Source organism: Lepisosteus oculatus, chromosome 21, assembly GCF_040954835.1.
Source record: "Lepisosteus oculatus isolate fLepOcu1 chromosome 21, fLepOcu1.hap2, whole genome shotgun sequence".
Classification (NCBI taxonomy): Eukaryota; Metazoa; Chordata; class Actinopteri; order Semionotiformes; family Lepisosteidae; genus Lepisosteus; species Lepisosteus oculatus.
The window spans coordinates 13557702-13570734 of record NC_090716.1 but is presented as its reverse complement, the minus strand read 5'-3'; the positions used below and the strand labels follow the sequence as shown (position 1 = coordinate 13570734).

At 46.4% G+C, this 13033-nt stretch overlaps 1 protein-coding gene across 2 annotated transcripts in view; it reads right to left on the bottom strand.

Annotated features, from left to right (window-relative positions):
- The window catches only part of LOC102687194 (MOB kinase activator 2), an 88329-nt gene that overhangs the window by 46500 nt on the left and 28796 nt on the right, over positions 1 to 13033 (bottom strand). Inside the window, exon 1 of one of the 2 annotated variants that reach the window (XM_015338236.2) lies at positions 107 to 619. The exons of the other annotated variant lie outside the window; for it this stretch is intronic. Within the exon in view, the coding sequence (XP_015193722.1) occupies positions 107 to 144 (38 nt within the window). The 5' untranslated portion in view covers positions 145 to 619. Of the gene's footprint in view, positions 1 to 106; positions 620 to 13033 lie in introns of those variants that run through there. 2 annotated transcript variants of the gene reach the window in all.

Sequence of the window (13033 nt, the reverse complement as noted above, 5' to 3'; positions counted from 1 at the left end):
TGTTAATTAAACTGTCGATTCTTTGTTTGGAGGGGGGAAAAAAGACTCCGCTACATCACCGTTTACAGGAAAAAAAAAGTTACCAGACAGACGGATAAACCCATACCTATTCAGCGTATAGGACCCGTTCCTCTTCAACCTCATGCCTGCAGATAGGAACCGGATAAAGTAATCCAGAATTGAATATTTTCCTCCTCTTACCAAAAAAAAGAAAGGACGAATGTCTACAACAAAAATAAAACAACAAAAAAACAAAACCCCAATCCAGCAGCAGTAAAACGCGTAGAAAACGAGTGCGGGCTCCCTGCTTTCTCCGAAGTCCTTCCCGAGCAGCGGCTGGTGAGCTGCTTCCGCGGGGAGGGTTAATTCGGGTAGGAGGACGGCGGCGGCGGCGGTGATGGTTGCCGGATAACGGTGTGTTTTTTTTTCCTTCCCCTTTCCCAGAGGTGTCAAAACAAATCTCCCTCTCCCGGCGATTGGGAAGGTAAACGCCTCCTCCAGCAGCTACTCTGCCACCGCGTCAGCCTCTTCCTCTCCGTCACGCAGCGCGCCGCCGGTTTGCCAGGCTCTGCCCTGCGCGTCAAGACGATCGGCCCTCGGATCGCCCCGCATCCACACCGCTTTCCGGCAACTTGGGACGGACCCCCAGCGTCGAAGGGAAATCGCACACAGGAGGGGTCGATGCGACGCAACCTCTTTCCCTGGCTTCCTGGGTGGGTGGGGGAGTCGGCACAGAAAATAATAGGAAGGGCTTTCAGGGCTTCAGTTCATTTCGAAACACAAAAAGTCGACGCCATCTGGATTGTAGGAGAAAAGTAATGGTGGGAGCCAGACCCCTCAAGCACGTTATTGACTAACTTTTGTTTCCTCCCCCCTGTCCCGGGCAAAAAATGCCCTGTTCAAAACATAGCAACACCTTGTCGCTTTCTGAGGCGCCCCGGCTGCCCTTTTCGCTCGCAGCTCAACATCTCCGTTTCCACAGCCTCGATTTTCCCTGAGAGACCGCGGTTATACGGATGAAAACAAAACAAAAATTGCCCCTTGGTGCAATTCAAACTAGGGATTCACACGCCGAAATTTCGACTAACTGTAGGACAGGAGAAAGCTTCTTTGGGAACTCAGCGAGCCAAGCAGTGGCTTCTCGGGTTTCACACTTTTGTTGTGTGTTTTTCTGCCCTCCAACCTTTCCGATACAGCCAGAGGCCCCCGGCTTCCCGATCTCAACAGTAGTAAGGCAGGTTTCATTCAAATGACAGCCGTGAATCTCGTTAGCCCCTTGCCTTTCCTGCCCAGTCAGTTGCTGCTCTCGGCTCTATCAGAAAGCGCGAACAGACAGCTCAGTGGACAGAAGAAAAGCAGGGATTTGTGTCGAGATCTTCCATAGCCGCCGCCCGCACCGAAATAAAACAGAATCGCGAAAATCTGTGGTCAATTATTGAAAACTGTGATGTTCTTCACTGATGTCACGTAATTCACGTAATTGGTGAACAGATAACCTCAACGCATCGTGCATAGCAAGATATTACAAAAATGTCATTTTTCAATAGAACAAGTGCATATGGTCTCATGTATTTCTAAATCTCTTCATTTGGCGGATCTGCGTGATCGTACTACACGTTTCGTTTCAGTTACCGGAGTTTCACAGAACAGTCATTTATGCGGCTCATTTGAGCCTCCTTGTAATTGCATTTGTTTTTCTAATGTATCCGTCTTTTTTTTTTTTTTTTTTTGACTGCGTATCCCGAAGGGCCAGAGCTGATCTCCATCAGCGTGCCTTAGGCGTGGAAACACCTGAGCCCTGTGTGCGGGCGCGTCCCCCGCTGGAAACCGCTGACGCGCAGCGCGTCCCCCGCATGACGAACCCCAGCCCCCGGCGAGCGCGGCACAGGTACACGGCATCACCTGGCAGGCTCGGCGGAAACTGGGGGCAGAGGCCGGAGCTTTCCATGTTTTTTAACGATTCATTTATTTTTATTTTTTTCTAAACCGCTTTTCCCCCCTCACAGAACGAAATTAAACGGGCGCCTTGCAGGGATACAGGACGTGCGTCTTAAAGAGAACACGATAAAGCAATTAGACTTGCTACCAAGATAAAGGGTGGCACATGTTACGCACAACACCTTTTACTGTCGCTTACTTTGGTGCACAAAAATAGCGTTTCTTAGGTTTCTACAGCAGTTATACTTTAGGAATTGTAACAGGGTTTATGATGTGAAAATGTTACAAAGGCAACACAATTCTACAATTCACGAATTTAACCAGATCAGTTTTCCGTGACACCCCTCCTGTAACACCTTTGGTCGGTTATATGTCTCCAAAGCCTCCAGAGCAACACCGACACGGCGACACGGACACTCTTGGTTTGGTCTGGTCACAGATGAAACTCGTGCCAGTGGGTTTCTTTTTGTGAAGAGACACGGCGCCGCAGGAGGGTGTGACGGACAGACCGAGCTATTGTCTGCAGTCCGGCATTGCCATGGAAACAGGAGACTGGGCTCTGCGTTTCTGTACACCTGTCCTGTGTGCTGTAAAATCACCTAGGCATAGAGCCTCCATTTATTAGTCACTCAAGACTACAGTGATAAAGTGCCATCTTCATTTTTCCTGACGGTGAAAACTTTACACTAATTCTATGTGAATATAAATTCACTCTTTTAAACCAGTGGAACTGGTGTCCATGGAGGTTGGTTTCAATTTATTTGCATTTAATTGTACTGGACAACACCTAAGCAGGCACGATAGACTGTATAGTAATTAACAGTTTTTATGTATGAAATTTTGCCATATTTAACAGTGGGATAAGTTAATTTAGAGCTGTGCTTGTGCTGAATTGTCATTTGAAAAAAGAGCATAACAGGAGCTAAATGGCTTGAAGTATCCTGGGTTGTGACTGAAATACATACGGCATCCATTAACCGATTAAAAACATGACTGGTGACACTACAATGATAGCAGTGCCCTGCAAGGCAACATCTTTCAGAGGTAATTCACTCACTTGTACTAGAACCACAATCCAACTAGAATACTGCCTTGTACTGACAAAACTACTTAAACAGTACATTTTTTTGCAGAGGGTACATCATGTTCTGAGGCAAGAAAAGTAATTGCTGTTCCAATACTCCCATTATTCAACACTGCAAAATGATACCAGTATTTTTCACAGTCGGTGTCTAATACAGCATTACGCAAAATGCAGGCACTATGACGAAAAATAAAGATGTTTGTACTCTCAAACAAGACAATGCCAAGGTCACATTGTCCCTTTAGGCCAGATGTTATTGGCTGCAATGTCCAGGACAGAACCCAAACACAGGCCTGTAACCATTTGAGAAAAGCCAATTCTAACTTACTATTACCAACCTTGTTTTCCAGTATTTAGCAAATGCACACTGTTATTGTCATTGCGGCTTAATTTTAAACATGCGCTGATGAGCAAAACAGAAGCTTGTAAATCAGACAGCAATTATTTACTCGTATGGAAATAGTAAAATACACTAAATAATTCTCAGAGTTTCCTATTTTTCTCCTGCAATTTAAAAAAACACAGCTCAACTACAGATTAACCAGACGACAGATACACTGAGAACAGAAGTACACAAAGGATGTGAACGCAGGGATATTTACAGATAGGAGTGAGTACGGCCATTGTAATTAGTGAACTAAACATTTCAGCCAGCTACTCTGTATTATTGTGGACCTTCAAGTAGTTCAATAATTGAAGGGAAGTGAACTAATAAACACAGAAGCTAGGCAGAGCTAAGAGATCATAAACCAAGCCCCAGAGAGAGTGAAGCACTGACTGGGCACTGGTGGAGAACTCCGCTCCACTCCCTTGTCCTCTCTGCTCAGTGAGTCAGGAGGCACAGAGTACCGCCCTTCTCCAGAGGTGTGGGCGTGGCCGGTGATGTGAGGCTGCCAGAGGCTCCGCCCATCTTGGCCGGGTATAAAGAGACACGCAGCAAATTATAGCAGTGATTGCATACTGCCAGAGCCAAGGAGGTGGCCACACAAAGGAAGAGCCACAGACTGATCGCAGGACTGGTCTGTGCGTTACTCCTGTGGTCCAGTTATGAGACATGCTGGATGTTTTTTTGCTGCTAGACCTGAATCTTAGATCTGAATTCATCATCAAAGTGAAACTGGTGGTGAAGGAACCAGTGCAGATTTCATCCTGTCTGGTTGTACACTTTCCTCTTGAGAGAGACGAGCTTCGTTGTGCCCGACCTCCTCAAGGCGTGCCAGTCAACTTTAATGCAGTGGCCAAAGATTTCAAGTCAATTCATTAAACTGCAGTCTTTCCATAAGAGACTTCTTATATACGAGCACATCAATAAATGAAATTATCCAGGCTACCCCACTCTATCGAAACGTTTAGCCAGCGCACACAGTCCTTCCGGCTGAATCCATCTTCCCAACTTCAGCCCGCCTGCTGCTACAAAGCCATTCAGCAGTTACAAGCAAGACTACAGCCATTGATTATATAGCATGTGCTGAGGCCCAGCTTTTCCTATAGCTAGTGAAAGCAATGCACTGGGGAGACATGCTCTGAATTGTAATGGAATATGAAATATGAAATAGAAATCGGGCATCCTCTTCATCACTGGGCTCTCATTCATCTCAAATATTCAAGGAAGGAGTACAAGTCACTGAGAATGCCCACCATATATGCAGACTATAATGATACAAAACCAACACAAAAATACTGTAGCACAGGCAACATTCGAAGTTTTAAACATTTTTACAGAAGAGGGTTATTCTTTACCTTATGTTTCACAAAGGCTCAAACCTGCACAACACTGAAGGGAAGTTAAGTCGAAATCTTGTGGCAGCAACACCACATTTCACAGGTGACCCTTAACCAAATGAAGGCATCACCCCTAACTACAGACACAAGTCATAGTGCCGATCAACTTCCACAGCTAGAAAATAAGTTTTGCCTCATTTCGTGAACACCAGATTAAAAGAAAAAAAACATCTTTGGCGACTCTTTGATTGAGAAACGAAATCTCTAACCTCATCTTTTTCACTTTTACCCCGGAAGCTTTAATCCTGGCTGATAGTGACACTGTGAAAATGCTCTTATCTTACAAGGCCTACTCCTCACCAGCAATCTGCTGCACTGGTGACCAGATTCCTCTGACTTCCAGGCATGTACGTGCATACTCTCAAAATATTTCTGGCTCCCAGGATGTTCGAGATGATAAACTACATGTCACAGGCAGGTCTGTCTGAGTCAGATCAGTGGGCTGGATAACCAGGGCTTTTTTCTTCTCATTAGTGCAAGCTGGCACCTCGTGGCTCAATCGATCCCCTTCGCTTCCAGATCATGCCGCTCGGCCACACCAAAGGGCCTTTAAAGGTCGAGGGGATGTGGGCAACACATGCCGACTCGGGATAGGAAGTCGCCATTACCCCCCACACAACAGAAAACCACATTTTAATTTAACAGCTGGCTGGACTGAAGAAATAGGAAGAGGACCCAGTCTATCAGATAACACTGCACACAGAATCCATTACATACTGCAACAAAGGACAATCAATCAGGCTGCGAGGTTCATCTGTTATATAGCTATTATCTTTTTTTTTTTCAGAACCAGATTCTGAAAACTGACATTTTCAAACACTAAGAACAGTTTCGAATTGGACACTCTAGCTGAAAGCCTGCCCCATGAATGACTCCTCTACTCAAGAATCACTTAGCTATCAAAGAAACTCCGTCCAATAAAGATTTGACTCCAGTGTCACCACAAGCAGTCACTGTCCTTTGTGTACATGAAACGTCAGTCTACTTTGCTGGTCTACAGCAGAGCATAATGATTCAGTCATGAGCCAAGAGCAACCGAAGGTCCCATTCCACAGGCAGGGCTTTCTTTCTATTGATCCTCTTTGAACATTAGAAAGGCTATAAATGAGAGGAGGCCATCTGGTTTTAATAACTAATTGATTGGAGGATTTCATTCAGCTGTCTCTCGAAATAAGGTGGGGTATAAGCTTCAACATGGCTGAGCAGCTCGTTCTATACTCCACAATTAATTGGCATAAGAAAGAGCTCCTCTTCACCATCTTAGATGAATCTCCCTATAGCTTCCATTTGTCTGCTCTGATATTTCACTGTGGATTCTGAAGAGGTCCATTTGGGTGCCTGTCAATGTCATCCTGAGGCCATGCTGACAGTTGTTTAACTACACTTGCACATGGTATTGGCGTGTTATCAGTATACAAAAGTGGTTGCAACTGCATTAGGGCTGTGTTGTTTCTTGGATAAAATGATCCATCTCGATAAAATCGTCCTGCTGTCCATCATTGTTTAACAGGATCAGCAGGGGAAAAAAAAAAGAAAATTCCCTACACTTGTACAGCGCTTTTTGGACACTCCGCTCAAAGCGCTGTACAGGTAATGGGGATCCCCTCCACCACCACCAGTGTGCTGCCCCACCTGGAGGATGCGACGGCAGCCAGGGTGTGCCAGTCTGCTCACCACACACCAGCAGGGAGGAGAACAGAGTGTGTCAGTCATTGGCAGGTGTGAGCTGCAGGGTGATAACAGAAATGCTATTGCCCTCGAATCGGGAGGTTGCTATGGAACTCAAGACGTCTGTTCCCTCCCCCCCTCAGCCAGAATCCTCTCACTGCCAGACTTCAATGTAAATAAGAAAGAAAATGTAGTAGAAATTGGCTTCCACTCATCTCCTTCACTCTGCGTGCTACATTTCCACTCCCTGCAGTAATCGCTACCCTCTTCTTTCATTTCTAAAACACGTGCATTTATGAAAATATTGCTCTGCGTTTAACTCCACATCATCCCTGGTCTCATGGGGGTTACATTTCTCATTTTGTCAGGTGTGGCGTCCTCCGAAAGCTCGCACAAGCGCCGTCTGTCCCCCGACAGTGCTGTGCTAGTCCAGTCACCTCCAATCCCTCTAAAAACCACAGTGGAAACAGGAGCTCGAGTTCCAGTACTGCTGGCCCCTCAGTCAGCCTCTCAAGAAGTGCTGAGTTAGGGCAACTCGAGTACCCCCCTCCTTACTGCCCGCGTTTATCCAGCAGGGCTAGATCTGAGCCGCAGGTCAGCCAGGCACAGCGAGCCAGTCTTTCCGGGGCTAAACTGTATTTTGCCAGATACGTCTGTAGAAATAGAAGGGGAAGATGCAGCTGCAGGAAATGTGGGTTTCCTTCACACCCTGCGGCTCGGCAGCTTCTAGTATAATACCCACCGAGGAGTGGCTGCCTCTCCTACTGACCACCTGCAGTGCTCGTCAGTAAAATGTGCAGCTGCAGTATATGCCAGTTTTGCTCATTAGCACTGGGCTGAAGAAACAGTACAAGGTCAATCAAGTCCATGCTTCACATAAACCACTACTCATGTTAACAAAGACGCCTCTCTCACTACGGCAGTCAAAAGGAGTAAATAATCACAACACAGCTCACCTAACAAAATAAAATAAAGTTCTCTGCTTTGCTCACTTTGGAAGTTAACTTCAGATACATGGGGAACTTTCCCATAGTACGGAAATAGCAATTCATGTTGTGAGTCCAGCACTCAGTCAGTGTTGTGGCTTGTGTGCATCTGAGCCCTGAATTGTTAAAGAGGGCTTAATGACTCCTAATTTATCAACCAAACCCAGGCTGAGCGCAACAATCCCAGACAGCCAGAGAGGTGTCGTTTGTCATGACTCACCACAGCTCACAGACAGAAACCAGCATAATGGGAAAGGAACTGATGAAGAAGACAAAGGGGGCAATAACTGTCTGGGAATTTCAAGTCATGGGGAACAGAATTAAACCCCAAATACCTGCATATCGTTTGTCCCTCATCACTCACAATTTAGGCACCCCACAACCAACAGTTTTCAGCGGAAGTACAATTTAAGTACTTTTCTGGTTAGCTTTTTGTCCCTGCATTATTACATATCCTCCACACGAGAATAACAATGCTTCACAAACTTTTCTTAACTAATGCCCGACGTCTTTCCACCTCAAAAACTAATACAATTTATTTCTGAAAATAATTTGCCGTTAAATGACACATCATTAACATTCATGCAAGTTGACTACCACATGATACCATATTTAAGGTCACCGCTTTTCGTAACAAGGCTATTTGTTAAAAAGTGCATTTTTTATTTTTCTTCCCGTCATTGGTCCTCGAGTTCATAATCATTGCTGCTTCCACCCCCCTGTACTCAAGCTTTTCACTGCTGCAGTCAAATCCTGTCTTTTCCCCTTTTTCAGTTTCTGCTGTTCAAATGTTTCCAAAAAAGTCGTCAGACAACAGATTGAACGCGGTTCTCCTCCTGCCCACTGATCTAACTAGAACCAAGCACTGAGATGCCACACATGTGGCTTTTACTCTACAATACTATTAATTCGATACACACTGCACAAGCGCCCACAGACCCAAGGTCTTCCCCTGGCCATGAGGCCACTGCACAAGTGCACGATGGGATACATCAGGAGCACACCAGCAGAAGTGATGGAGCAGAAAGTACCGGCCGTCAGACTGGGGGGTGAGGGCAGTACTGGCCATCAGACTGGGGGTGAGGGCAGTAACAGTCGATAGGGATTCTGCCCCAGTACGAGTGAGGATGAGGGGAACACTACTCTGAACTGCTGCTGTTTAGGCACTGAAAAGGTAACGTTGTGGTTCTTCGGGCCTGATCCTGTACTGGGTGCAACAGGACTCTGGAGAGAAATTCCCTCTTGCTGGATCTGCATGGAGCATTAGTCATACTTTCCTACAGGGGCAGTAAAAATAACCTCAGGAAAAAAAAAAACGCCTTGTAGCCAACAGCAAGGAAAGCCAGTTGCTGTCAACATGCAGCTACAGACCTCGCTGAAATAAGCAGCAAGACCTTTAACTGGTACACAACGGTTACACAGCCCTCCTCTCCTCTTGTCTGTCTTCAGAAAAGGAGTGAGACAAAGGAGAGGTCTGACACTTTGTCTTTGCTTTGTGTATTACTGGTTTGTTTTCTTGGGACACATCTCTGCCATAATCTAGATTTTCTCCTGATTAATCTTAGAGTCTCAAAAAGCGTACGACTTGTCGGTTTCCCTGAAGTCTGAAATCAATCACTGGAACCTCCCTGCAGGCCCTGTTTTACAAGGTGACCATAAGAAATTAGAAATGATGACGGAAAAGACGAAGTAGACAGCCCACCCCATGAAATCTGCACGCCTACGCAGTTGAATTCAGGACTTTATTAAACAGCCCCAGGAGCCAGAGGACGGACTGACGTCATCCACAGGCCCTGAAAAAAAAATCGCTGACCCTCCCCGCTCCAGTGAGCAACAGCCAGATGAGGAGTGGCAGCTAATTACAATCTCTTCAGACCTAAAAGCAAATCGCTCTCTTCCATTGTCACCTCACAGCACACAGGCAGTAGAGCAAAACAAATCTTACTGTATTCTTTGGGTACGAGCAAAAACATTTCTACTGTTAATGAATAATTCACAGGAGCATTCACGTTATATTGAATGGATGAATAATTCAATATAGGGATTGACAGCCACAGACAAGAACCAGAGAGGTGCCCGATGCTGTCAGGAGCAGGAAATGGAATGGGAGAGCCATAGGATCAGCCAGGAGGAAAGCATGGAGAAATGGAGCTGGCAGCAGGAAAACTGCTGCTTCACTTCCGGAGGTTAAACGACTGACTCACTGCAAGCGATGAGAAAAAGCGAGCTGCGTATGTGGTCACAGTAAACCACTTTGCCCAGCAGCATTACAGGGTGCTAGCCTCCTGACAGTGGAAAGCCAGATGCCGTTTTCTATCAATAAAAAGTCTCATTCTAATTTCATCCCTCCTTGCCATACTGATCGAGAGTCTCGGTTATCTAACTGGAGCACTGGATGTGGAAGTCACATTACAGCACTCGCACGGTAGCTTGCTCCGATGGCCAATGCAGTCACACAGTTCATGTATTTTATGGCCAGTTAGATGCCTACCAAGCGACGGCAGTTAATGAGTAAAGATGGAGAGCTGAGGAGCCGGCACTGCGTACAGTGTGGGTTTTGGCTACACGAAGGGGAGGCCGTGCTACCCAGTCCGTTTCTGAATTGCGACGCTCTTCCCTCAGCCATCCGCACATCTCTCCCCGCCAGCGCCAGCTCTCCAGAGAGGTGCCACATCTGCGTTCCATCTCGGCTCCGGCGCCACGGGCCTCTGCCTGCTCTGCTCCCGCCCCGTCTCCTGCACTTCCTGTCTCCAGCTGTCGGGGGGGGGGGCACAGCCCACGATGCCAGGCGCGCCCGATTCCGACCCACAGGAAGCGCTCGCTGCCAGGCTCGCCCTTGGGTTCCAAAACCTGCTAACGGGCAATGAAAGGAGCACACCTAACTACCAAGATGGGCTCTTCCTCTTACACTCCGGGGTTGCCATGGTTGCGGTGGGAGACAGAAGAGGAGGTATTTATAGCGCCGAACTCGCCGTGACCCAGCCTCGGGACTGACCTTGCGGCTGACATCAGCCATGTCCTCCAGAGGGCTAGAGGAAACAGAACAGTTTGCACAGCCCCCCGAGTTGAGTCGTGTACATCTTCAGGATTAAAAATGGAGTTTGGTCAATATTTCACTGTTTCAACTGGACAAAAGAACAAAGGCCCTTTTTAGTATTCAGTCTTTGTGTTTTTTTTATTTGCTATTGCTCTCAAAGTGTGGATTCAAGATCAGATGGGTTAAACAATTACTTGTAGCTCTTTTTGTCCGACTTCACCCTCCTTATTTCCAATCAGAAGCCCGTGATGCTCAGTGCCCTAGGCAGCCCTACCCTAGAGAGCCATCACACAAGCGACAAGTGACACTGACATTTTCCTCCTTTTGTATTTGAAAGATACATCAAGTTTAAAGAAAAAATATATAAAGAAGGAGAAAGGGTGACCGTCTTGTGGTCACAAAAAACCAAAACCCCACATACAAAAGGAAAGAGAGAGGAATGTTCTAAGCCCTGAGTCTCCTTGTAACTTTGCCCTGCAAATATTTGTAACGAAACCAAATAAACATGGAAGATCACTCATTTTTTAATTGATTACCTTTACAACTACAGATTTTCCACACACTCATCTGGAAGGTAACCAGTAGTTGCACTTGTTGGGCCCTGTGGTCTATGGTCTCTCCATACTCCCCCCTCCCCAGAGTGAACTGATCTCAGCTATTCCTGCTTGGTAGTTCATACCAGCCATTTATAAACACATTAATATAATCGGAACCCTGGCTCCGGAATAATCATATGGTATGTCTTTCCAGGCAACTGCAGCGTATAACTGTCAGTGCTATCAATCCTCCCAGCTGGCCCAGTGCATTCCAGCCCTATCTGGCAGCCAGCGTGACGCAGGTCTGCGCAGAGCCGGGCTGCCCAACATGGTGAGCGGAGCCACGCCGCTGTCACCAGGACCCGCCGGCGTGGGAACGCTCCGCTCGAGCACGACGATACGCCCCTGAATTCTCACCCTCTGATTTAACACACGGATACGGGCACACACATATATTATACATACACAGTTTTTACCCCTGCACTATCAAACTATTAAACTCCCAGCCTCTCTCACCTACGACCTGAACCCTCACAGTGCCTTCTCTCTTCTACCTCACATGTCAAGAAGTTCACTCACCATAATTTTCTAGCCTTTATTTCATTCTGTTGATGTATGAACATTGCCTGTTGTCTTTCTTTTCTTATACAATTGTATTTTTGTTGTTTTTGTACTGCTTACCATCTAAGAGCTAGCTAAATAGCATTTTGTTACACCATATACCTGTGTATGAGTATAATGAACTTGAACTTGAGACTTGAGATATAACTACAACAGAGGGGAGGGTGTGCATTTCTACCGGGTCCAGAGGTGTGTAGCCATTAGCCTCTCTCCCTGGCCAGCAGGAGGTCCTGAACGAAAGCCAGTGGAGAGACAGAGTACAGGGTGCTGTTTGCACGCAGTCATAAGCACAGCCAGACGTCCTTTACATCCTCGTTTAGGGAACACAAAAGCCGTTACAGAGAAGCTGTAGGAGGACATTACACTTGTCCTCCTTATGAACAGGGTATTTCTCACCCTCCGTGTTTCTGCCAAAAACTAATTCTCAGCAATGCTGCCCGTGGCTAGTCTATAGTCTGAGGTTTTTGCAGAAAGGTTTTTGGGTTTTGTAGAAGCAGGGTCATTAAAGTTTCTGTACAACCTGAGAATAGATAAGGCTGATGTTCAAGAGTGTGCAAAAGTAATGTGAAACTATCCACAGTTGAAACAAACAACTGTGAAACCAAAGCTTCAGTACCACCCTGTGGTGATTTTCAGTACAGCACCTAACAGGAAAATTAATCTGAAGACTTTTCTGCATCTTTACTCAATAGCATATTCCATCCAGGATCTCAAAGTGTTTCACAGATAAAAGGAGCTCCCTTATCCATCCCTGAAGCACAGACCCCCCCCTTGGTAGTGTGTGGCCCCATTACAATGTAGATCAGGAAAACCAAGAACTTGCATCACCATTCGAATTAAAGGGGAAATTTAAGGGGAGTTTGTATGTCCTCCCTGTGTTTGCATGTTTCCTCTAGGCGCTCTGGCCTCTTCCCACATCCCAGAGCGTACTGGCAGCTTAACAAGCGTCTGGGGAAATTGGCCCTGGTGGGTGGGTGTGTGTGTGTGTGTGTGTGTGTGTGTGTGTGTGTGCGCGCCCTGTGATGGACGGGTGCCCCATCCAGGGTGTACCCTGTCTTGTGCCTGATGCTTACTGGGATAGGCTCCACCTCCCCAGCAACTCTGTACTGGATAGAAAATATAACATCTATAACAACAGAACATATAACATATATACATGAAATTGTTTTTTTTTCTGCTCAAAGGCAGCAATTGAAAGGCACACAGTAAGCATACGTATGGTTTCTGCAAAACCTTACCATCTAGGCAGTTGTCACTGTGTTCTTCACAATTTTCAGGCTGGTCCTACACATCACACACAGCTCAGACATGCGATAGCTCATGTGGCCAGCAGGGGTCTCTGTTTGAGGCCTTTTCTGCTCAAAACCCTGTGTGTTCACCT